Source organism: Diadema antillarum, unplaced genomic scaffold, assembly GCF_040938485.1.
Source record: "Diadema antillarum isolate AM-2024a unplaced genomic scaffold, OU_Dant_1.0 seq00000586_RagTag, whole genome shotgun sequence".
NCBI lineage: Eukaryota > Metazoa > Echinodermata > Echinoidea > Diadematoida > Diadematidae > Diadema > Diadema antillarum.
In genome coordinates this window covers 762,836-785,847 of record NW_027271520.1, presented here as the reverse complement: position 1 = coordinate 785,847, position 23,012 = coordinate 762,836, and the positions used below count along the sequence as shown (strand labels likewise).

General features: G+C 39.0%; 1 protein-coding gene across 1 annotated transcript; it reads left to right on the top strand.

Moving 5' to 3' along the window:
* The first annotated feature begins 1,974 nt into the window (after positions 1-1,974).
* Positions 1,975-20,155, top strand: LOC139735567 (squalene synthase-like). Its single transcript, XM_071646325.1, has 9 exons — positions 1,975-2,048; positions 6,131-6,254; positions 10,986-11,083; positions 12,213-12,396; positions 14,175-14,303; positions 15,022-15,213; positions 16,879-17,055; positions 18,562-18,714; positions 19,328-20,155. Exons 2-9 carry the CDS (start codon positions 6,156-6,158, stop codon positions 19,523-19,525), a joined length of 1,230 nt encoding a protein of 409 aa, XP_071502426.1. The 5' UTR covers positions 1,975-2,048; positions 6,131-6,155; the 3' UTR covers positions 19,526-20,155.
* Positions 20,156-23,012: the final 2,857 nt, after the last annotated feature.

Sequence of the window (23,012 nt, the reverse complement as noted above, 5' to 3'; positions counted from 1 at the left end):
TTACTGGAAAGGTTTAATTTTGCTCTATCTGATGATGGGTTTACCTTGAAATGTTTAGAAATGACGCTTAGCTCATTTTGCAATAAAACTCTTCATATTTTTCTTTCAATTTTAAGAGTCTCAAATTTACAAATGAAAGAGACTTACAAAATGTATCTACTTTATAATGATCAATTAATTCAACAGTGATCACTCATTATGAAGATCGCACCCCTTATGCCCAAAACAACTTATAAAAATGTAATGAAAAAAAAACTTGATCAATCACCATATCATGTGCCAAGAGTAAATATACTCAAGTTCCATGTTCAAGTATATAGGCTTTGATAATTTGATGATGTTTAAACGAACAAATGTTAAAATTTAATGTTAACAAGTTTTTTTTTCAGTTCTATCCTATATCCAAACCTCCATTGTTGGTCAATTAAATAATTTAGGCCTATCTTCCTGTTTTTGTTCATAATCAAAGTCCACGTGCATAAAGACAACTTGTTGATTGTAAAGGAAGAATTGTCGCTCAGGAACCACTCACAATAAAATAAAACAAAACATAACAGAGAAACACACGTGGTACAAGCAATGATCATTTGAACCTGTCTAGCGGCACCAAAGGAGACAACAAGTGGCCGTAATAGACAGGCGGGCGCCATGGACGGAGTCTTTAATTAACATGCTTTTCTCACGGATGGATTTAATGGGCGTTTACGACAGGTGGCCGCTGTAGACGTGTGGTCGCTATGACAGGTATAACACTTTCTCTATGTAAGTAATCCCCTATCGGCTGATTAATATAAGAGATTTTAAAGGGGAAGGCTAGTAACTGATCAGTGGGAATCAAAGGAAATGCTGGGAGATGATTGTTCCAATCCTTATGGGATTCATTCAAGAGTTCATTGTATATCTATTGTTGTGTGAAAATGATTTGCTTCAGAATGGTCTCATATTCAAGTAATGTGCAGTTTAATGCTTCCAGGTTAGCGTCCCTGGTCAGTGACGGAGCATTAATCTGCACATTACTTGAATATGAGACCATTCTGAAGCAAATCATTTTCACACAACAATAGATATAAAATGAACTCTTGAATGAATCCCATAAGGATTGGAACAATCATCTCCCAGCATTTCCACTGATTCCCACTGATCAGTTACTAGCCTTCCCCTTTAATTCAGATTTACTTATTATTTCTTAATTTTGTTTGTCGTTTTTTAACGTGTTTTTTTTATAATAGGTGAAATGAGAATGTGAAGTGCTATTTGGAATTTCTTCAACAACTATCTCACTTTTCGTAAATAGGCCCTACTAATCCTTTTTGTTGTTGTTGTTGCAAACTTATCAATTCCGTTTATTGTACATTGTAATGCTATAATTCTAATCCACCCGTTTTCTTGCAAGAAGTCGTATTGATGTTTGTGTTAGAAATGGACAATGAATGATTATGATTTATGTGGACAGGTTTCGAACTACAACACGAGTAAGAATTCTTCTTTATTCTGGTAGAGCAGATCAACTATGAATGTCTGGGGGAAAAAGGAACAAAAGTGAGATACCCATAGACTAGAAAGCACTACTCACAACGTTCAGGGTGTGCCATCACTGTGCAGGGTACTATTTGCTACTGGTTATTTTGTCTGTCGCTAGAGGGCTTAAACTCAAACAACAACAACAACAAGTACCCGATATGAAATTAATAACAAAATTGCGTGATTGGTTGTTTTTCATGTATGGTACGGGCCGCTGTACTCTTGCTGAACCCCCTCCCTGGCTGGCTGTCATGTGGGGACATCAGTCTAGTGTGTGGCGTGTGCTTACGTATGCAAGCCACACGGAGCGACTGTGTGTGTGTGTGGCCCAACGTTCGTCAGGGGGTGAGATCGTGCAGTGATGTCAACTCGCTGTGCATGCAGTGCATGTCGTGTGTTTGGGGCTGGGAAAATCAGCCCATGCTTTGGTTAGCCAATCACAAGCCCGCAAAACCGGCATGTCTTCTGCTGCTAAATAATATGATGACCTTCTCCGTGTTCGTTAGCAGAAGACTCTCTGCTTGAAGGTAAGCTGGTGTTTCCAATGTGATTCTTGTGTTCTGTTGATACTGTTAAAGTCTTATACGAAGAAGTAAACTTGTAGGACACTGTTTTACGTAGTACAGAAGATTAATTCATTACGCAATGATCGGCACAAACGAGTCACATTGCATTACAGCCGCGCTTGTGGCAAGCGTTCCATCCCGACCCCGCCGTTGCGCAGGCTTCGCTCCCGTAGCGTCCGTTCGGTCCGTGCATGCATGTGCTTGTGCATACCCTGCATGCCCTGCCCTTGGCTGGGTCTTGCGGTTTTATGTTCCTTCGGCACCCCGAAAAATGGGTTATTAAACTTAGGTCTTGTGTAAGATTGGTGTGTAGTATTCATCAACGTCTTGTCGATGTTCATCATGCAATTGTTCAATCACAAGGGGGTTGTTAAACAACGGACAAACAAAACGATGTTGTCATAGTTAAACGATAGGAGACTTTAGGAGTTCTACAATTTCGATAAACTCAAGTATTACTGTTATGTCATACAGAACGTTACGCGTTAGTACTACTATTCTAACTTATGAGGCCAGGTTTACCTGTTTATCACAGTCACCACTCTGTTGTTAAACCCATCTAACGCTAACATTAAACATACCCATGTCCATGATACCTGGTAGCCCTACTACATATCGACCACCTTCTTTTAAACCGACCGCGTATGATTCGCGCACTAGACACTTAGTACGCACTTCTCTGCGCGCAAAGCACATAAAAATGGATTGGCTTTGAATGTAAGAAGAGGATGGTGTGGGAAAACGCGATAATTTACTGTTCATTGATGGTTTTAATCAAGGACAAAATTTCGAATGAATATTTTTACCGAATCGTAATGAGGGACAATACAATGTCTATGGAAGTTTCTAAAAGGCTTCTAAAAAGCTTCGTACAACACCGGTGTTCAATACAACTCGGTTTGCATGCATTGTCAATGCAAAAACAGCGGTCGATCCTAATAACGCGATTTACTGCGGGGAGCTGAAATGAGGCCACGCAAGTTCGTCGACGATATTTTTGCACTGAAACTTCGAATCGAAAAGGGAACAACGGCATTTGATAGAGCTGGATTTTCTCAATCACGTACATGTAGGTCAAGTTTTTTACGTGAATTTCAGTGTTAAATATTCTTATCAAGCAAATAAACATTAGGCGGTTGATGAGTAGTAGGTCCAACCCTACAGGTGGTAGCTAATCAAGTTTCCATCTTGCAGTCGCACATTTATTGATCAATTTGATGATGCATTCATGAGCGCAGTAAAGGACACAGTTGTAAAACTGACCAAGTTGTATTCTAGACGTCTATCTTTATTTTTCATCACTGAGACTAGAGAGAGTAGATTTTACTATGGGATGAAAATGTAGACCTCCAACCGAGGCTCTAGTCTGTATCAAGTATTACTATTGACACTTGATGTTCATGAGTATCAACAAAGTGACAACAAAGTCAATCTTATAATTAATTGTGGAGTCTACAGGTGTAAATAAGTGGATTTCTACACACCGTCACTATCTGATTAAGTATTAAAAGCTGAAGAATCTCAACTGGAGTTGACCATTGTACCATTGTCTATTGAGTGTGCTTTTCTTTGATGCACATAGTCACTTACACTAACAGTGACAGTCGACACTATTTTCAAATGTACCGTGTTGGGAAGCAAATGACGATCAATTTAATTGGGCAAAATACCCATGTCTTTCTACAGTTACACTACCAAGATTAGACTAGTGCAGATGCCTGAGTTTTTGAGTCTCTTGAATGAAGAAGGAATCTCTTCATTGACTCGAGAGACTAGTGCCAGCTAGCCCATGTGAATTATTTTGTTTCTTCTTTAAGTCATAATTCCTCACTTGATACATGTACAGTGTATTTATCTGATTTGACTCAGAAATTCACCAGTGTGCAGTGGAAATATTTAGTTGTGAAACAGGCACTGTGATAAAAGTTTTACAGTGAATGTGATTGATTGTCCTGCATGTTTAGGAACCCTTGGCTTTACGTCATACGTGTACCGGTAATTTGCCCAGTCACTAAGCTTACTGTGCCATAATGCCAAACTTTTTTTTTAATATGAGTTGGTCACTCAGTATTAAACCATCCAAAACTGACCAACAAGGTAGTTGTAGATTAGTACGCCCACTCAGGTATATCAACAATGTGCCTTAGCAGTCCAACAGGAATGCCATGTAATAGGGAATTGGGAGAGTGTAGGTATTTCTCTGTTCTTTGACAATTGGTTTGCAGAGCTGTGCCAGTTGGCGAAGAGAACACTCCAAAATTCTTGCCAGCAGCCAAACAATACATGTGACCCTGCATGATGAGCCTAACAAAAAGTTGCCAGACATGGGTTTTTAGTTGAGGGCAGATTTTGAAAGGGCAGGCTCTAAGCTTTATAGTGATGTAAAAGTCAATTCAGTTTATGGACTCTACTAACCTATCTAGATGTTGGAAAGAAAGCACATACTGGAATAGTGTGTACCGGTACTGAGAAAAGAGGCTCTGATAGTGCCCATTCAGGCACTTAAACCTACAGAACTGTGCTCTGCGATGGGTGGGACAAAAAAACAAACAAACAAACAAGCAAAACAGAATCAAGGCCCTGTTTCATATAGCTGTTCATAAATGTATGCACAACTTTAAGAATGACTTAAATTTATTATGGCAAGCCAAGTGGGTTTTCTAATCATTGTTAAATTTCAATAGCCAAAGTTGAAATTTGAGTATGTAAAAGGTTAAAAGAATTCAAGGACTCTTAAGACACACGTAATTGTACCATTCTACACACCCACACACACACGCAAAAAAAAAGTGTTCTACAAAATCTGCTAAAAGCGTAATTTTCTGTTTGTCTTATGATCCCAAACTTTGAATAGTTTAGAAGAATTGCTTTTTCAGACATGTAATATGAAAAACTCAACTGGGTTGACCCGTTTGCACCTATTTTGAGTCCTCTCACAAAATCAGTGAGTGCGACTTTTTGTTGGGTTTTTGATGCATGGTCACGTCTTAACCCTAACTAGGCTGGGCTATTTAGGTAGACCCCGCGATCGCGACGAAAATTAACACACACATTGCCTATGATGTAATCTAAAGTACCATGAAGTTAATTTGTTCAAAAATTATCATTTACACTAAATTATGCTAATTTATGCATAATGATGCATGAAATAAATCACTAAATGAAGCTCAAAACAGGCTAATTTTTTGTGTAAATATTCTTTTTAGTGTCCTTAGCAAATGTAAGAGAAAAAAATTGTGCAATCAAAAAAAATTTCCTAAGTATTTTATTGTTTTTTGAATTTCTTATGTATTTCTTTGTTTTTTCAACTGTATGTTTCTCATTGTGTTTTCGATGAAATTTGTCCGCGACATTGTTCCAAACAAGAAAATATGTTATTAATTGATTTTAATCAATAAAACCCCAAAATAATCATACTTTTATGAAATTTGCCTGTAAACACAGTTTGCCTTGAAATTGTACATTAATTCACATTTTTGAGCAATTTTTGGTCTTGACATGCACGTGCATATTTATGCGCAACTTCGGAACTGCGCACCCGGGCATCGCAAATTTGGTGTCAAAAGATGCGGGAGACTAGAAAGAAAAAAGTCATGAAACGTCGCGGCGATAGCTTCTCGAGATAGCGATACATCGTGCGAAATGTCGAGGAGGGGGGCTCGGAGGCTCCCCCCCCCCCCTCCCCCCAGCCTAGTTAGGGTTAAGAAAGATAAAGTACTTGGACATAAGACTTTTATAACTGTGGAGTCATTATGGCACTGTTGGTGTGAATTCAGTGGTGTCTACATTTTACAAAAATTATGCTCTCAATATACCACTAGCAGTGGCATGATGTTACAAACTCAAAAAGATGTAAAGTCTTTGTGAATTATGTGCAGAAATACTGTATTCTGCAAAGTTACCATCAAGCAAAACTCACTGAAGTTTGCCCACTGGTGCAAAATATCAAGCACCAAAGTTTCCACATTTCCATTGCCTCATACAGCAAGTCACTACATGTATGTGTAATCCCCATGTCCAATCACATTGTGCCGTTACTTCAGGAATCAGTCTACTGCAGCTGTAACCATGGAGTTCTTAAAGTCAATAGGTCATCCCGATGAGGTCATGGCACTCCTCAAGTTCAAGCTTGGAGGGGGCCAACACATCATCCCAAAGCAGAAACTGGTGAGTGTGCTCCCTAGTTTTGTCTAGTTTAAATCTTCTAGTCTTTTAATCACTATTTGATTTATTCAGAGTGTTCAAACCCACATACCAGTACGATAACTCTTCCAAGGGCAACCAAACTTTGGCATCTGGACAAGTGAAAGTTAAAGTGCAATTCCAAAACGAGTTTGGGTTGACTTTATAAAAGATGGGATAGGTTGAATAAAAACAAGATATAAGATAATAATAAAATGTTTTTGATTTATTTTTTAAACTTTTCCTTGTTTTTATGGAGTATTGAGAGAGTGGTGATGAAAGCGAAGAGTGGCTTGAAACTAATGGATTGGTATGAATAGAAGACTGAGGATGTGATGGAGATGCCTGGGTTGAAGGAATCAGTGGAACAGGTGGTATAAAGGGTGACTGGAGTGTGAAGGTATGGGCATGTGTTTAGAAAGGATGATGATGATGTTCTGAGGAAAGTGCTAGAGTACGAAGTGAACGAGCCAAGAGAGCTACCGTAGGACAAGGAAGGGTGACACCCAAAATCTGGTGGGGAGAAGACCTACACGTATGCCGGAGAGTTTGCTGTTTGAGAGACCAGTCATCAAATTTGTCACATATCAGAAAGGAGATTTAATGAACAAAACATGAGAACAGTAAATTGTTAATGCTACACAATTATCCAAATGGACTGTAAAAGTAAAAAAGATGTTTCAACATTTGGATTCATTATGTGATATGTACCTGTATGGAGTCTAATGGAGTTCCTAAGAATATGTTACTGTAAAACATGATATATTCGCGGCATGAAATTTTCGCGAATTGGAGCCGACAGCCTTTTTCGTGGCATGAAATTTTCGCGAATTGTTACTGGCATTCAGTGCATGTAGTGTAGACAAAAGCTTTCGCGTGCATTTTTATTCCGCGAATTTTGGCGCTCGCGAAATTCGGGAAATTAAAATGCACGCGAAAATTCCTCGTTTTACAGTAACTTAGAGTATTAAAAAAAAGGACAAAATGAAAAAGACAAAGATTTTTTTTTTTTAATTTTCAAAATGTTTTGTCAGAAGAGGTACATTGTACATGTAATAGTCTTTTGGAATAAAGATATGAAAATCATTTTGAGCAAGAGGATCCTACTAGAACTAAGAACATGGGGTGCTGCTAACCTCCTGCCCCCCCCCCCCCCCCCAGCATACATGTATGGTTACATGCTCCAGAAACTGCAGGAAAACCTCTACACAGCCATTTGTTTGTTACATGTATATCCTTGTTTGACAGGTTTTTGTATCAGACAATGAACTCTGTGGGGTGATAACATTGTTTGCTTGTGTATCATACAGTCGGAATGTTATCAGATAGAAACCTACTTCAGAGAAACATCAAAGATTGCCGTGTATACATCCCTCTTCTCAAGTCATTAAAGCTCAAAGTAGCATTGTAATGAATTTTCAGAAGTGTATTATATTTCAAATCCATAAGTTTATATTTCAGTCTCAAAGAGTACATAGTCTGCAGACTCTTGCACATTTGCGTCATGGCACTATATCACACACACGCACACACTCACGCAAAAAAAAGAAAAAGCACCCAAAAACATCTCAATTAGAATCCTTTGCTGTAATCATGCTCTATGCATTGACATCGATATGTAGACATGTTATGGTGGCTAAACAACACTCGTGATTGTGTGTGTGTGTGTGTGTGTGTGCGCGTGTTTGATTTTTTTTTTTGGGGGGGGGGGGGGGGTGGGGGATTTAATGGGGAGAATAGACAAGTGTGGATACATGTTTATGCTTATAATTTTTTTTTTCCTTTGGTTTGGGATTTGCCAAACGGCTGTAAAATTGTTTTCACTGACATTTAATAATGGTAAAAAGTCAACATGACAGGGTTTTTAAGAGCAAGACTGAACGGTTTTAGCATTGCGTTGCAAAAGTTGATTTTAAAGAATCATTAATTTTTTTATGTGTGTGTGAACGGGTCTAGTGACAGTGCAGTAAAGGCTGTCGTGAGAGTGTTGATCAATTATTAAAAAATATAGTGTTTCTTGTTATCTCTCAAGCTGTCAGAGATAGCTGAAGTCCATCGTATTGCAATAACCTTATTTCTGCCTCCCTCAAGGGAACATTTTGGTGTCATGCTCAGTGATGATGATTGTGTCTAATACTGTAAAAGTGGAAATTTTCGCGGTGTTCAAATTTTCACGCATTTCGCACAACCAGAAACTAGCGCGAAAATAAAAGCACGCAAATATTTTTGCTTGCCATATGTGCCTGTGCGTGATGTCTTGATTCCGCGGAATTAAAAACACGCGAAACTCTTCCGACCCGGCCAAGCGCGAAAAATTAGTCATGCAAAAATATCCACTTTTACAGTATACTTTTATAATTACACCTGATACAAGTGTACCTACCACTTATTAAGACAGGTTGTCCTGGTTTCAGTGCAATCTAACTAACACATTTTCTTTTTTTTGGGGGGGGGGGGGATTTGATCCTGATTGCAACCCAAAGTTCAAAATGTTTACAGCAAGAACAGAAATAAAACTTTTTTTTTTGGCAAGATTTGGGTCACAATCCAAATTACACTTGTACATTTTATTTCGCAAAAGATGCCAAGTTGTGCAGTGAGACTACATGGTGACCGCATAAAAAAAAAATCAAGTTTATCTTTGAAGTATATCCCACAATACATCGTGCGTGTCGCTCATTTGCAATGTCCACCTTGTCATGGTGTATTGGAATATATTGTCTTGGCCTTCATACCTAGACTAGTAAAGCATCCCATTCATAACATGTGCAGACCAGCTCTTTGCAAATAATCGCAAAACCAATTTTTTTTTTTTTTTTTTTTCAATGAGAATGCTGAATCAAACAGAAACAACCCTGATTGCGACCCAAATTTCAAATTGTTTGCATTGAGAACAGCACTTGCAGTCTAATATTGCAATAAATCAGCCAGTTGTCTTGTGTTGGATACATGTGATGTGTCAATTTTTGTGTGTGTTTTTTTTTTTGGGGGGGGGGGGAGGGAGAAGAGGAAGCAACTTTCTACAATATGCAGAATGATTGCAGAGTGTGAATTCTAGATTATGTGTTGCTTTGTTTTACGGAGTGCCATTATTGGCTATTTTAAGATTAATGGGGGTCCAGTTTGTAGGAAATGATTCTTTTTGTTGCACTGAAAGTGCAAGTGAATGCCTGTCGTACATTACAAACAATATTAGAGAATGATATACCCAAGGGAAAAAAATCCACTGCTGAAAGAGAAACCATGTAATGTAAAAAGGGAAATATTCTACTTAGCATTTCGATCATTTTCACTTTTGTGGCATTTAAAGAGCATGTTGAGGTTCTATCTTTCCATCTATAATCCTCTAAAATTCCCAATAAAGACAGTTGTAGGTCTACAGATGAAGAGAAAATTGGATTATGAAAGTAGGGCCTACACTGCAAAGACAATTTTGGCAATGAGAATGCAGATTTGTAGATTTCAATTCAGAATAGTTCTAATAGCTTGAAATGGTGGATTGTAGATATATCTGTTTTCCCTTTCAAGTTCTAGCAAAGAATCACTCCATATGTGCAAATCCTGAAGGTGACTTTGGCATTGAGGTTGGCATGTTCTGTACATGAATGGCCTGGGGGTGCGGCCTGGGGATGGTGAGATCTGCAGTAGTCTGTGCTGCATTCATCCGCAGACCCTGTCACTTTAAACAAGCCATAAATATCAAAGCCTAATTTTATAGGTCCCTCACAGTTTACGAATAAGACATGCAGGTTAGACATTGAGGAAAAAGATGAACGAAATAAAAATTCTTCAAGACATTTAAAAGATACAATGTGCCTGGTTGGTGTTATGCTAGAAAAAAAAAATCCAACTCTTGTGTTGCATGAACTGTTTAGGGGCCTGAAAAGGTAGACTGCAGGTGAAGCAGTCAAAATTGAATGTGTTAAAATTGTGCATTTCCAGAGAATTTGTATAATCCCCTGTAGGAAAAAACAGTGTGTTCACCCTCCAGACTTACAAAAAAAAAAATGTAACATTTTCTAGAAGAACTTGCCCTTTTGTTGACCACAGCTAGGTGTATTCTTTCAGTTTGCATTCCTTAGTTATAAAGGTTTATGAGTTGGTGTTGTTTTCCTCCCATTTAGATTTTTACTTAAAACTGACTGAGCTAAAGAAAAAAAAAATCCATTTTATTAAACCAGGCGTAAGATGTTTTTTCTACCTTCTTTGTGATATTCTATGATAACAGTTGTCTACATGTTCACTAAAAACGTCAGAGGCAGTAGTAATTTAACAGTTTTCCATCTTGCTACCAGTACTGGTAGTTCTTTATATCTGCTGAGCAAGAATTAATTTATTTTTATTAAAGATATCATTGAATTAATCAAGAAAGTTCCAACTGTTTAAATCGACTAATTCTTGTTTACTTTTGTTCCCAATGAACAGCTTTAGACAATTCTAATCTAGCCTCATGAATGTGACATTGCTCTGTGTTTATGCTTCATATTTTTGTAAACCTCATGTATTCTTGTGTCTCTGCTTTTACACATAGTTTTCTTTTCTCGTGCCATATATTTTGAAGTGACATATTTCACTGGTCTGTCCAAAGCTACCAAAGGAATTGAGAGAAATGTATCCCAATTGCTTTGGACATGAATATAGCACTTTTTTTGCTGTGAATTCCCCGCATCCATGCCACCATCTGAAGCATTGCAACATTGCCTCTTGTGTTAACAGGACACTATGACCCCGACGGCCAGGAAATGCTACCTCTATCTGAACCAGACTAGCAGGAGCTTTGCTGCCGTCATACAGGCACTAGAGGGTGACCTTCGGTAAGTCCAGACGGTAGATGTCTGAGTCTCTGTCTGACTGAAGTGACCTTGAAATGTAGGGCTTTTATTATGTATGAATATGGGTTGAAACCTGCCATTATATCATTGCATGGTGTAAAACATAAGAGATAGATAAAAGCAGTTATGCTAAACATATTCATATTAAGCACATACAAATAGATCAAGCATCAAGTGTGATTGGTTTCCACAAGCACTTTTGGTCAATAATCTTGGATTAATAAAAAGGATAATGAAATCATGCTCTTGCTGAAAAATAATACCAAAAGTAATTGATAAAGTTTGATAGGACCAGTAAAAGCAAACAAACAAAAGAAGATGAGGAAAATGATTGTGAAGGGTATTATGCAGTCATATGATTAAATCAAATGAGGCAATCAGTATTGAGGATTGGTATGATTTACACACTTAATCCATGTTTGCTACTGCACACGAAATTGATGTTATTTGTATGTTTCCATGACACCTCCCATTCCTCTTGTGTTCCCTCCCACGAGACTTCCATGTGATTACCGGTATCAGACTACAAATTTTGTATGCTGTGATCCTGTATTGATCGCAAAGTCATGCTATGGCTACAAAGACATTATTAGAGTATTCATTTTTTTTTAAGTGTGTATTTTGATGGTGAGGCCAATGAACTTTCTTTAATAGTCTTAGCCTAGGGAAGATGTACAAGTAAACTCTACAACTGAAATGCATGACTTGACAAACTAATAATTTTGACAAAAGATACATTGAGCTTAAATTCTGATTTACCATAATTAAAGTTAATTGGTAATGCTCTAAATCAAAGCATTTTAGATACAATGTAGCTCTGTGGATGCTTTCTTTGGATGTTTTCTATAAAGGCAATTATGCTAAAGTCCGCTTAACTGATGAAAACCACAGAATAATATATTTTCTCAAGCACTGTCAAATATTCCTTATGTTTTTTCAATAAACATGCATTCAAACAAATGATGAGACAGACTCGCATACAAAGCAAAGCACTCAGACTTGTACACAGAGATATTATCACACTTTCATGAACAATTTCTGAAAGAAACTCTCCCACATTTTACCCATTGATTGTCTGACGTTTAACCACTCGCGTAACTCCTCCCACCAGGCACGCCGTCTGCATCTTCTACCTGGTCCTGCGGGCTCTGGACACGGTGGAGGACGACATGACCATCCCACTGGAGGAGAAGATTGGGATGCTGCAGAACTTTTACAAGAACCTCGAGGACCCCCAGTGGAAGTACACAGAGAGCAAGGACAAGGACAGGATAGTCCTGGAAGATTTTCCATCTGTAAGTGTTGCGGGGTAACTTGCCCCCAACAAACCATGATTATAGTTATAAAGATAGTAATAACAATGGTGATAATGACAATGATGATAATAGTAATAGTAGTAGTGATGCTAATAATGATAATAATTATAATCAATATCATGATAATGATAATAACAATAATAATGATAATATTGATAATAATAATAATAATAATATCTTAAAGATTTAATGATCATTTAACATGCAATGCAATTCTCCCCCCTTTTGTGTATATATTAGAAAAAGTAAATTTCTAATATTTTGTGCAATGCTTACCATTATCGCTGCAATTATATATATAATCTTGTGTAAGTACACTGGTGGCATTTTTATGCCTCCGCAACGAAGTGGCCGGAGGCATTATGTTTTCGGGTCGTCCGTCCGTCCGTCCGTCCGTCCGTCCGTCCGTCCGTCCGTCCTTCCGTCCGTCCCGTTTTGTTTTTGTCGATATCTCAAGAACCGTGTTGTGGTTTTACATCAAACTTGGTATGAGGGTATATCCTTGGGGGATAATACTTTGTGTGGATTTTAGGGTCACAGGGTCAAAGGTCAAAGGTCACAGGTTATTTTGTGAAAAAAAAATTGAAATTTCATGTCTTTCTCCATATCTCGCAAATGGTTCAAGGTATCTTCATGGAACTTAGTGTATATGCTTGTACCGATGGGCAGTGATTATCTAGGGAAGTTGGGGGTCATGGGTCAAAGGTCAGGGGGGTCAAAGGTCAAGGTCACCTCCTCAAAATATCACTACTTACCTTAAAATGCAATATGCCTGAAGGTTTTTTTTTTAAAAACTTGATGTATGGCATGTATTACCCAATATATATTTTTGGGGAAGTTTTTTGCCAAAAGGTCAAAGGTCAAAAGGTAAAAGGTCAAGTGAAAGTGCTAAATTGCACTTTTTCCTCCATATCTCGAAAGTAACTCAAGGTATCATCATGAAACTTACATATTTATGCATGTTCAACCTAACAGTGATTCTCTTTGGAGCTGTGAGGTCAAAGGTCAAAGGCCAGGTTTAGATAATGCTATTTTCCCATTTGATACTGAAATTATACTTTTTCTCAATACCTTGAAAATTACTCAATGCATAAACTTATAAAAGGGTCAAAAGTCAAGTAAAAATCATCAGTTCCCCAAATACCTGCACTCTGACATTTTAATCATTCATCCAATTGAACCTAGTTCTAGGAAAGTGAACATTCAGCACATTTGTGTCAAACCTGTCATTTTAATATTTTGCCAATTGTGTGAAAATGTCATCACACATTGTCAAGACATTGTACTATAGACCTATTAGGAGAACCATGCATTATGGCTGAGGCATATCAGTAGCCGTAGTGATATATCTAGTTTAGGTGCTGTATGAATTTATATTTCATCATTCTATTTGTCTCTAGCATTTGCTATGTCTTATTTTATTGATACATCTGAAGTTATCCCCTCTGCAACAGTCCAAATGTATTGAATGAATAAAGTGCCTTCTTTAAGAATTCCACTCCTTGTATAGAAGTTTGTTAATGAAATATTTGCACATGAGTAGATATAGTTCTATTGCTTGATATAGTTACTTCTAGTATTAGTTACAGAACCTGATAATCCTTTTGATAGAATTAATTGGATTTTGAAAGTCCTTTTGGACATAGTATTTAGTGTTGAATTTGAAGCAAATGTCAGGATTTTTTGTTTAATTTCTAATCCACAAAAACAGACAACTGCTGCCTTTTTAACAGCATTAATAAATGTTGACTCCCCAGATCTCACTGGAGTACAGGAGGTTAGACGAACACTACAGGGAAGTGATCTCAGATATCTGCCACAAGATGGGGGACGGGATGAGTGAAGTGTTACAGAGAGAAGTCATCACCCTGAAGGACTGGAACCTGGTATGTCTCCATGGCAACGACCCCATGTTGCACTTTAGGCAACATTGCCACTCCACGTTCAAGTCAGTACGGCACGGGCTGCAAATTTCATTCATTTTTTAGAAAATTCTGCAATGTCATTGGTGGAGAGCTGTGCGTTGGTTTTTACTGCCGACACGTTGCCTTACCTTTGATGGCCAATGTAAACATGTTATTGCACAATTCTCACACTAAGCAAGCATTCACGCACTTGGTGAGAGGCGCCTATTGGCTAGCTGACCATGCATCCTGTTTTATTTAATACTAGATGCATGACTGGAAGTACTGGATGCATAGTTTGCTTCTATGTCAAACTAAAAGGAAATGCTTCTAGTAAATTTGCCATCAGGTTACATGATAAAAAAGAAAAAAAATGCTCCCTATTCTATAAAGTAGATCGATGCACACATCTTTTTGTTTGTCAGTTTTGTAGGAATAGTGTTCATGCAGTAACTATGCAATTTTGATAGTCTAAACCCTCTCAGCTTTGCCTTGTATGTTAAGCATTCCATTGGTACCTTTATGCAAACATTTCCTATAAATGCACTGTGACCTGTGTATCATTTGTACATCAAGCGACTGAAGATGGACAAATTTTCTGATAACACACATTTCCCATTCACCCAAGCCCGGAATACTCGGGCCAAGTCTTCAATGGGTTTTAATTAACTGCTTGTGCTTGACCCTTTGACCTCTCTAGTACTGTCACTACGTGGCCGGTCTGGTGGGGATCGGCCTCTCCAGACTCTTCTCAGCATCCAAGATGGAGGATGCCATCGTAGGGAAGGACACCCAGCTGGCCAACTCCATGGGGCTGTTCCTGCAGAAGACCAACATCATCCGAGACTATCTGGAAGACAGCCTAGAGAAGAGAGAATTCTGGCCGAGAGAGGTACCTCTCGCATTCTTTCTCTTTGATAGGATTGTGCCAAAACGAGCAAATAAACATACGATGATGATCAAAAGAAAGTCATGAACTGCGGCACTCTAAAGGAAAACATATGTGACCCGCTACAACAAAAAGATCCGAAAGTCTGGGAAGAACTGTTTTCTGAAAATGGCATGACGTTATTCCCTTACTCTGCTACTTTAATTTCGTATATAACACAATCCATAAAAGTACTCGGTTGTGGAGATATTGATGATATTATAAGCGCATGTCAAGTGGTTGAGGAAATCAGAGTTTCGAGAAAAACACCTTCAGAGTTATCCTTCCGACGCTATCATGATCAAGGGGAGGCCAGACAGTTTTCACCGCTTGACAATAGAAGGCACGCTCCTAGCGACCACCGCGATGTTCATTCAAGCTTAGCGCTAGAGACCTACGCACGACCAATCACTAATCAGGATGCCGCGCACTGACCAATAAGATCACTCCCTCGTTGCTAGAGGCGGAGTCTAGCTGCGGCGCTAAATCCAAATCTTCAGACACATTTCTGTTACGTGAAAGTCAGAAAATCTTGGCAAAGAAAAATGCTGATTTCTTGCCTTTCCTTTAATCATTTAGCCTCAAAATTTCGGCAGATGGTAGACAAAACATTAGACTACAAATTTATGTCAGAAACAGAAATCCGATTGTTTTGACCAATTTTGATGATGTGACTTCAAACTAGATTTTCTCGGCTCAGCCATCAGCGACTTTAGGATCCTTTTGTTGTAGCGGGTCACATATGAGCGTCATCATTGTTTGGTTTTACTTTTTAAAGGGAATTTTATTAATTAATTTATTGGTTTTGTTCCAGTAGTGTAGCTCTGTCTGTGGATAAACACACTGTATTTCACAGAGGTCCTGAGCTTTTAAAATTACAAGTGACACACATAGATATAGGGGGAAAAAAAGAGAAATGACATAATGCATAATACAGTTACAACAACAATCTTATAACATGACTACAAAAGTACATTGTTAATCCGTTGAGGATGGGCTGATTTTGCTACAACACGCATTATTTCCCATAGACACTTGCCCGAGTATACTCAGGACTCAACCTCAACAGGGTTGCAGTACTAAAAGTGGATATTTTCGCGCGACTAATTTTTCGCGCTTGGCCGGGTAAGAAGAGTTTCACATGTTTTTAATTCCGCGTAATCAAGACATCACGCACAGGAACATATGGCAAGCAAAAATATTCGCTTTTATTTTCGCGCTAGTTTCTGGTTGCGCGAAATGCGCGAAAATTTCAACACCGCGAAAATTTCCACTTTTACAGTAATGTGAAAACAGGACATACGTATAATAACTTCATTTATAACATTACAGTCATTGACTAGTGATTTGGGGCATTTGTTCTGGTATGTGAGTTGAGGCAATGAAATTCAACAAGACTCACATGTTTTCATGTATTTTTAACCCTGGGACAAAAAGAAATTTAAAAAATAGGTAACTGTTCTACACAAGTTCACTCTCACCCACACACACGTAAAATTTGATTTTGATGTAGCATGCCTATAAAACAGAAAGGAAAAATGTTCTATTCTGTATAAATTTGTATGGTTCAAGTAGTTCCTTGTTTGCCAATCAATGTAGCAATGTGTGTGATTATTGAATTTCTGCAAGGTTTGGAGCAAATATGGGAAGAAGCTGACTGACTTCCGTGACGTGGAGAACAGAACGTCAGCAGTTCACTGCCTCAATGATCTCATCACCAACGCCCTGGAGCACGTCCCGGATGTCATCAAGTACATGTCTCGCATTCGCAACCAGACGGTCTTCAACTTCTGTGCCATTCCTCAGGTGAGGACCAATACTGCGATGTAGCAAGGATGGATTTCTTACCGCTAGAATGACACGGAAAATTTTGGTTGCAAAAAAAGTTTTAAAGTCCATTTTGATGCATTTTAAAGTAAGTCTGTCATCAGACAAGGCAAAATGAAACCTTTCCTGGGATACCTCACTTGTTGCATAAAAAGGAATAGTTATAAAAAATCCCAAAATTTTGTGTTATATTCTTAGTTTATAGGACTTTATCCTTTTCTTTGTTGATAGCAAGTTTGATGGCACATACCTCAAATTAACAAGAATGGAGTTAATTCCTTTTGTGATCAAACTCTTCATAAAAACATATAGTGTGCTTTTTTTATGCATACAGCTGTATGGACACATCCACCAGCACACTTCCTGTGTTGATTGAGACAAATGACATGGAATCTGACCTGCCAGTTAAAATGTGTCCTGTTATTAAAATTCTTTTATGTACCTCATAATTAGAATCCTCTCATCTGATTGGTTAAAAGCGGAGTCATGAAAATAGCTGTGCCCCATTTTTGATTTACTGTGCCCGGCACCGGGGCACAGTAAGTCAACTGCCCTGTAAATAGGTTTGGAGACAGTCGCGACCCTGTACACATAGATCGCTCATATGTACACACCATGATACGACCGCCGCGCATTCGATCAGCGTGCTGTAAAAGAGACTAGCGGTCACTCTGCCCTGTAAATAGGTTTGGAGACGGTCGCAACCCTGTGCACTAGTCCGCTGTACACATAGATGATCACATGTATGCACCATTACCAATGACTCGACCGCCGCGCTGTCGATCAGCATTGATTACGAGTGCCGTAAAAGAGACTAGAATCTATATTTACGGTATCTATATTTCGGAATCTATATTTTTTCGGTATATAAAACAAATAATGACTGCTTGATATTCGGGGCACAGTTAAAATTATGTAGGCCCTCGGTGATGTGAAAACCATAACCATGCCTTCAGCTTCGCTTCGGGCATAGTTACGGTTTTCACATCACATTGGGCCCATAATTTTAACTGTGCCCCTCATAGCAGTCATTATTTGTACAATAGTAGAATGATGATCTCTGGGTGGAGCCTTGACTTGGCTACACCAGAGTGGGTTAGCTTTTCAAATATTCAGGTTTTCAGGTAATGAACAGAATGTCATCAGAGAAGAAATCCACTTCACAATTTCATCAATTTTATAAGAAAGAGAAAAAATATCCCCATGTGACAGTGCAAAAATCATCAAAATTGGATGAGAAGTAAGGAAGTTTTTTTCAGGAAACATTTCTTGACCATTTTTATGAATATTCAAAACAGCATGTTAATGATATGCCCTCACAATTTTTTATTTACTTCATATACAGAAATGACAAAAATCTCATTTCAGCTGTATAAATCTAAAACTTGCCATAAAACCACCCAAAATCCTCATCATGCTGTTCATGAGTTCAAGTTTGTGTCGGTTCTACACATAATTTTTAATTTTTTATACTGATATCTAAAGGTCATGGCTATTGCCACGCTGGCCAAGTGCTACAACAACCCGGCTGTCTTCACGGGAGTGGTCAAGATCAGGAAGGGTCAAGCGGTCAGCCTCATGATGGAAGCCACCTGCTTTCTCAGCCTGAGGCAGATTCTGCACAGATACGCCAAGCAGGTGAGTTGCCGTGGCTACGGGATGCAGGTCATGGTATGAGACCACTGCGTGCCATGAGAAGCCATGAAGAGACTTGGAAATCTTCTGAGATGGCACTGACCCCTGTCGTGTGATAGGAAGTGCAGATTACTCAACACTGCACACTGGCACCGGTCCGACGGTCCCTGACTGGTAAAAATCACTGTCGGAACAGTAACTTTTTCAGGAATGGACCAGTGAAAAATGAAAAAAAAAGTGGGTACCTTCTGGTTCGACAGACAGGTTGGACCAGGAGAAAAAATGGGTTAGTGTGCAGCCCTGGATTACCCCATTGCCTATGGCAAACTTGTACATGTCCAAAGCCTCTAGTGATTGCAGAATGTTGTAGGGAACAGGTTTATGCAGGCATCACACTGTCCCAGTATTGAGTGAAGATGGACACCTGTTATAATTAAGTGATCTTGCATTTAATGCCACCCTGTTTCCGATTAATAAACTTGGAAAGGAAGTTTGATTGTTTGCATTCATCTCCTCATCTTTAATCATATTGCTTCCTGTATTTCTAGTTTTTATTGTCATTTCTATCATTCTCTTTGCCTTGCTTTGGTCTACCTCCGCTTTTGCTGACCTCCAGATTGGCAAAGTCATCCCACTGGGGGACCCCAGCGCTCCTAGGACGCACAAGATAGTGGACACCGTCCTCTCTCTGGGAGAGGAAGCCATCACAGGGTACAACCTCTTTCCTCCGCTCTACGTTTCCGTGGCGATCATGCTGGCCCTCATCATCTACAACTACTGGAACACGCTGGTCCTCCTCTCTGACAAGCTCTGAGGAGGAGGAAATGACTGTGTTGATAACTCGCCAGAAGAGACTCTAGAGGACGGGGGACAGAGACTAAGATGCTAATCCTGTCAGTGTGGAAGTGAATGGGATAAGTGTCGCTGTGTAGATGACAAGGAGGATAACATGAACGCACCCAGTGGGAAAGACACCGTTTGTGTGATTGTGATGCACACCGATATAATGTGCAAGACGTGTATGTGTTCACACTGTGCACACGATGATGGTGCTCTTGTATTTGTACCTGACAAGTTGCAATGACCGACGCAAAAATCCTGCATCATGTATATGGACAACATGGTTACTATTATTTTCACGCACGTTTGAAATTTCACTGAATTGCAAGGGAGATGTGCAGTCCACTCTTGTGTGTCCACCAAACATTTGTAAAAACAAATAACTTATGCATGTGATGGCCCTATTTGAAATGTGTTATGTACATTTCCGTAAGTGTTTTATTTTCGGGGGCAGACAAGAATCCATTGCCCTGTATATATATTTTTTTTGTGTGTATTGTTTTTGGGTAATATACAGATGCATGGCCATTGGCAGGACTTGACAATAGCAATGGCCTGGTGGCCGGGGGCCACGAAAAATTGATGTAGGGCCGCCAAATCTTCAAAGGAGCTTTTTTTTTTTTTATTGATGGCCCAATTTGACAGCTGAAATTCAAATTAATTTATATATTTTCTCATATTTGTTTCACTAAATTTGTTTTTGCTGTAACCAAAATTTCAAATTCAAAATGAATTTTTATATTTCCTATCATTTTGGGCTGCTTCATTTCTTTTTAAGGGTACCAAAATTTCAAATTGGAAGATTTTATTGGCCCAAGTGGGCCACCAGAGAAAAAAAGTTAGCCATAAGTCCTGCCATTGGCATTCAGTTTTATGTCAGAATACCCTGACTCTATGTGATATCAGTGTACAGTGGACTCCTGTTATAACGAAGTCCTCAGGACCGGCAGTTTTCTTTCGTTATATCTAAATATCATTATAACTGAACAAATAAATAATGAAAAAAACAACAACATAGAGCGGATAATGTTGCGACCTGAATTTTTACTTCGTTGTAACTGGAATTTGTTATAACTGTGTTCGTTATAACAGGAGTGCACTGTATCGTCATGACACCTACTAGCATTGAGGCTAGTCAGGGTTAGGCTAAATCTATGGCTTAATCTCACCTGTGTGAGATATTGTGATGGCATTACACTGCAATTCTGTGATACAGAGTTCGCTGGGTGCCATTGACCACATCTCAAGGAAGGTATTCATAGTTTTCATGTTGGGAAATAGATGTCAGAAAGCCAGAGAGAAAGAGAGAGAGAGAGAAATATTGATAGAGCTGGAGAGAGATGGGGGGGGGGGGAAGTATTGTGAAGGCAGAGAAAGAGATGGAGAATAGAAAAAAACAATACTATCAGCAACTGTTTCTCCAGAATGGGTCATCATGGTTGTGTTCAATAGTAGTGAGCATTCTTTCTTTTTCTTTGTTCTTTAAAATGAATATTTATATAAACATTCTCGCCAGTGGATGTCCTTTTTAAATGTTATGAGAAATGCTTAAACAGTTTGGGCATAGGAAGCTGAGCACTGGTATTAGAATTTGTTACCAGTCATTGTAGTTTCTTGTTTAGATACATTTATGTTAGGTTTTGGCCGTAAAACTATTCTACAAATTAACTTTCTCTATAAGGTAGATGTTGTATTGTGTCGAAAGCCCAGTTTCCCCCCAGGTGGTCAATCTTTACCCCAAGGTGATCAGTGATCAAAGAAAAAAAGTACCAGACACTAGGGATGAAGTAACAATACTATTATCAACTCTTATTACTTATCAGGCATTTGTCACAGATGGTTCATTCCCTCCCCCCCCCCCCCCCCCCCCCCCCCCGTTTTTGTTTTTGTGAATTTGCAGCATGCTGTGCAAGCTGGCAGCATCAATTAGTACCAAAAGATGCAATGATTCTTGACTGTGGTCTAGGTTGCTGTTTTGCAATTCTCCAATTTGAGGCAGGATTTGATATGTGATAAAGATACATCTCAGTTTTAAGAATCTTGGCTGTGACATTTGACAAATGACAGTAACTTTTACTTCTGACCAAGGCAGCGAGCTGGTTCCAAAACCACCAGGGATGGACCAGAAGTATAAATCAGATGATTATTTGATTGTGTGAATGACCACTGTAAATATGTAAGTAGAATTACTAGTTGATTTAGCTGAGAGAGCATAACCTAAAGCAAATCTGTTATTCTAAATTGCACATCAAAACAACAACAAAAAAGAAGAAATTAATGCCAATCTTGTTATGATTGTATAATATTTACAGTATTTTTGTGTATTTTTGTGACACTGTACTTTTACACTTTAGCAAAAGATTAATTGCAGATCATGTGTTTTAGGGTCAACTGCGTTCCCTCGTGTGAAAACATATGAGAGTGATTTTTAATGCTTCAGATGAATTTGAACTGCAATATTCAAAACAGTCAGTATTAAGATCGAGTAAAAAGAAACGGTTGCATTCAAAGGGATGGTACAGTAATGGTTGAGATGAGAATGGGGCTTTTAACATTTTGTGAGATACAGTGTACTGAGAAACCACATTATGAAATAGTAGGGCCTGTAAAACATACCATTCTCAGAGGACTACTAAGTTTATTTGATGGAAATCGGTTTTGGAATTGCTGAGACATCCAAAAACAAAGAAAAACAAAGCAATCGTAATAAAAGGTGGGTCCCACCTTTTATTAGGATCGCTCTTTTTTAGCTCACCTGAGCCAAAGGCTCAAGTGAGCTATTGCGATCGCCCTTCGTCCGTCGTGTGTCGTGCGTCGTGCGTCGTCCGTCGTCCGTCGTCCGTCGTCCGTCGTGCGTAAACTTTTTACATTTTCATCTTCTTCTTGAAAACCTCAGGACCGATTTTCATCAAACTTGGCAGGTAGCATCCCTAGGGGGTTAGGAACTCAATTTGTTAAAATGGGCACCATGCCCCACCCAGGGGGCCCCCAGGGGTTCCCAAACCCCCCAAAATTAAGGAATCTGTAAAAATCTTCTTCTCTAGAACCAGAAGTGATAGAGCTAAGTTAATACTATGAGTTAGTTCATTGATGACTGTAGTTTCAAGTTTGTTCATGGCAGAATCAGGGGTGCCCCCCTTGGGACCCAGGGGAGGGGGGGTGGGGAGGGGTTTTAATGAGGCCTAAATTGTACATTTTCATCTTCTTCTTGAGAACCCCTTGACCCATTTTCACCAAACTTGGCAGGTAGCATCCCTAGGGGGTTAGGAACTCAATTTGTTAAAATGGGCACCGTGCCCCACCCAGGGGGCCCCTAGGGGGCCCAAACCCCCCAAAATTAAGGAATCTGTAAAAATCTTCTTCTCTAGAACCAGAAGTGATAGAGCTAAGTTAATACTATGAGTTAGTACATTGATGACTGTAGTTTCAAGTTTGTTCATGGCAGAATCAGGGGTGCCCCC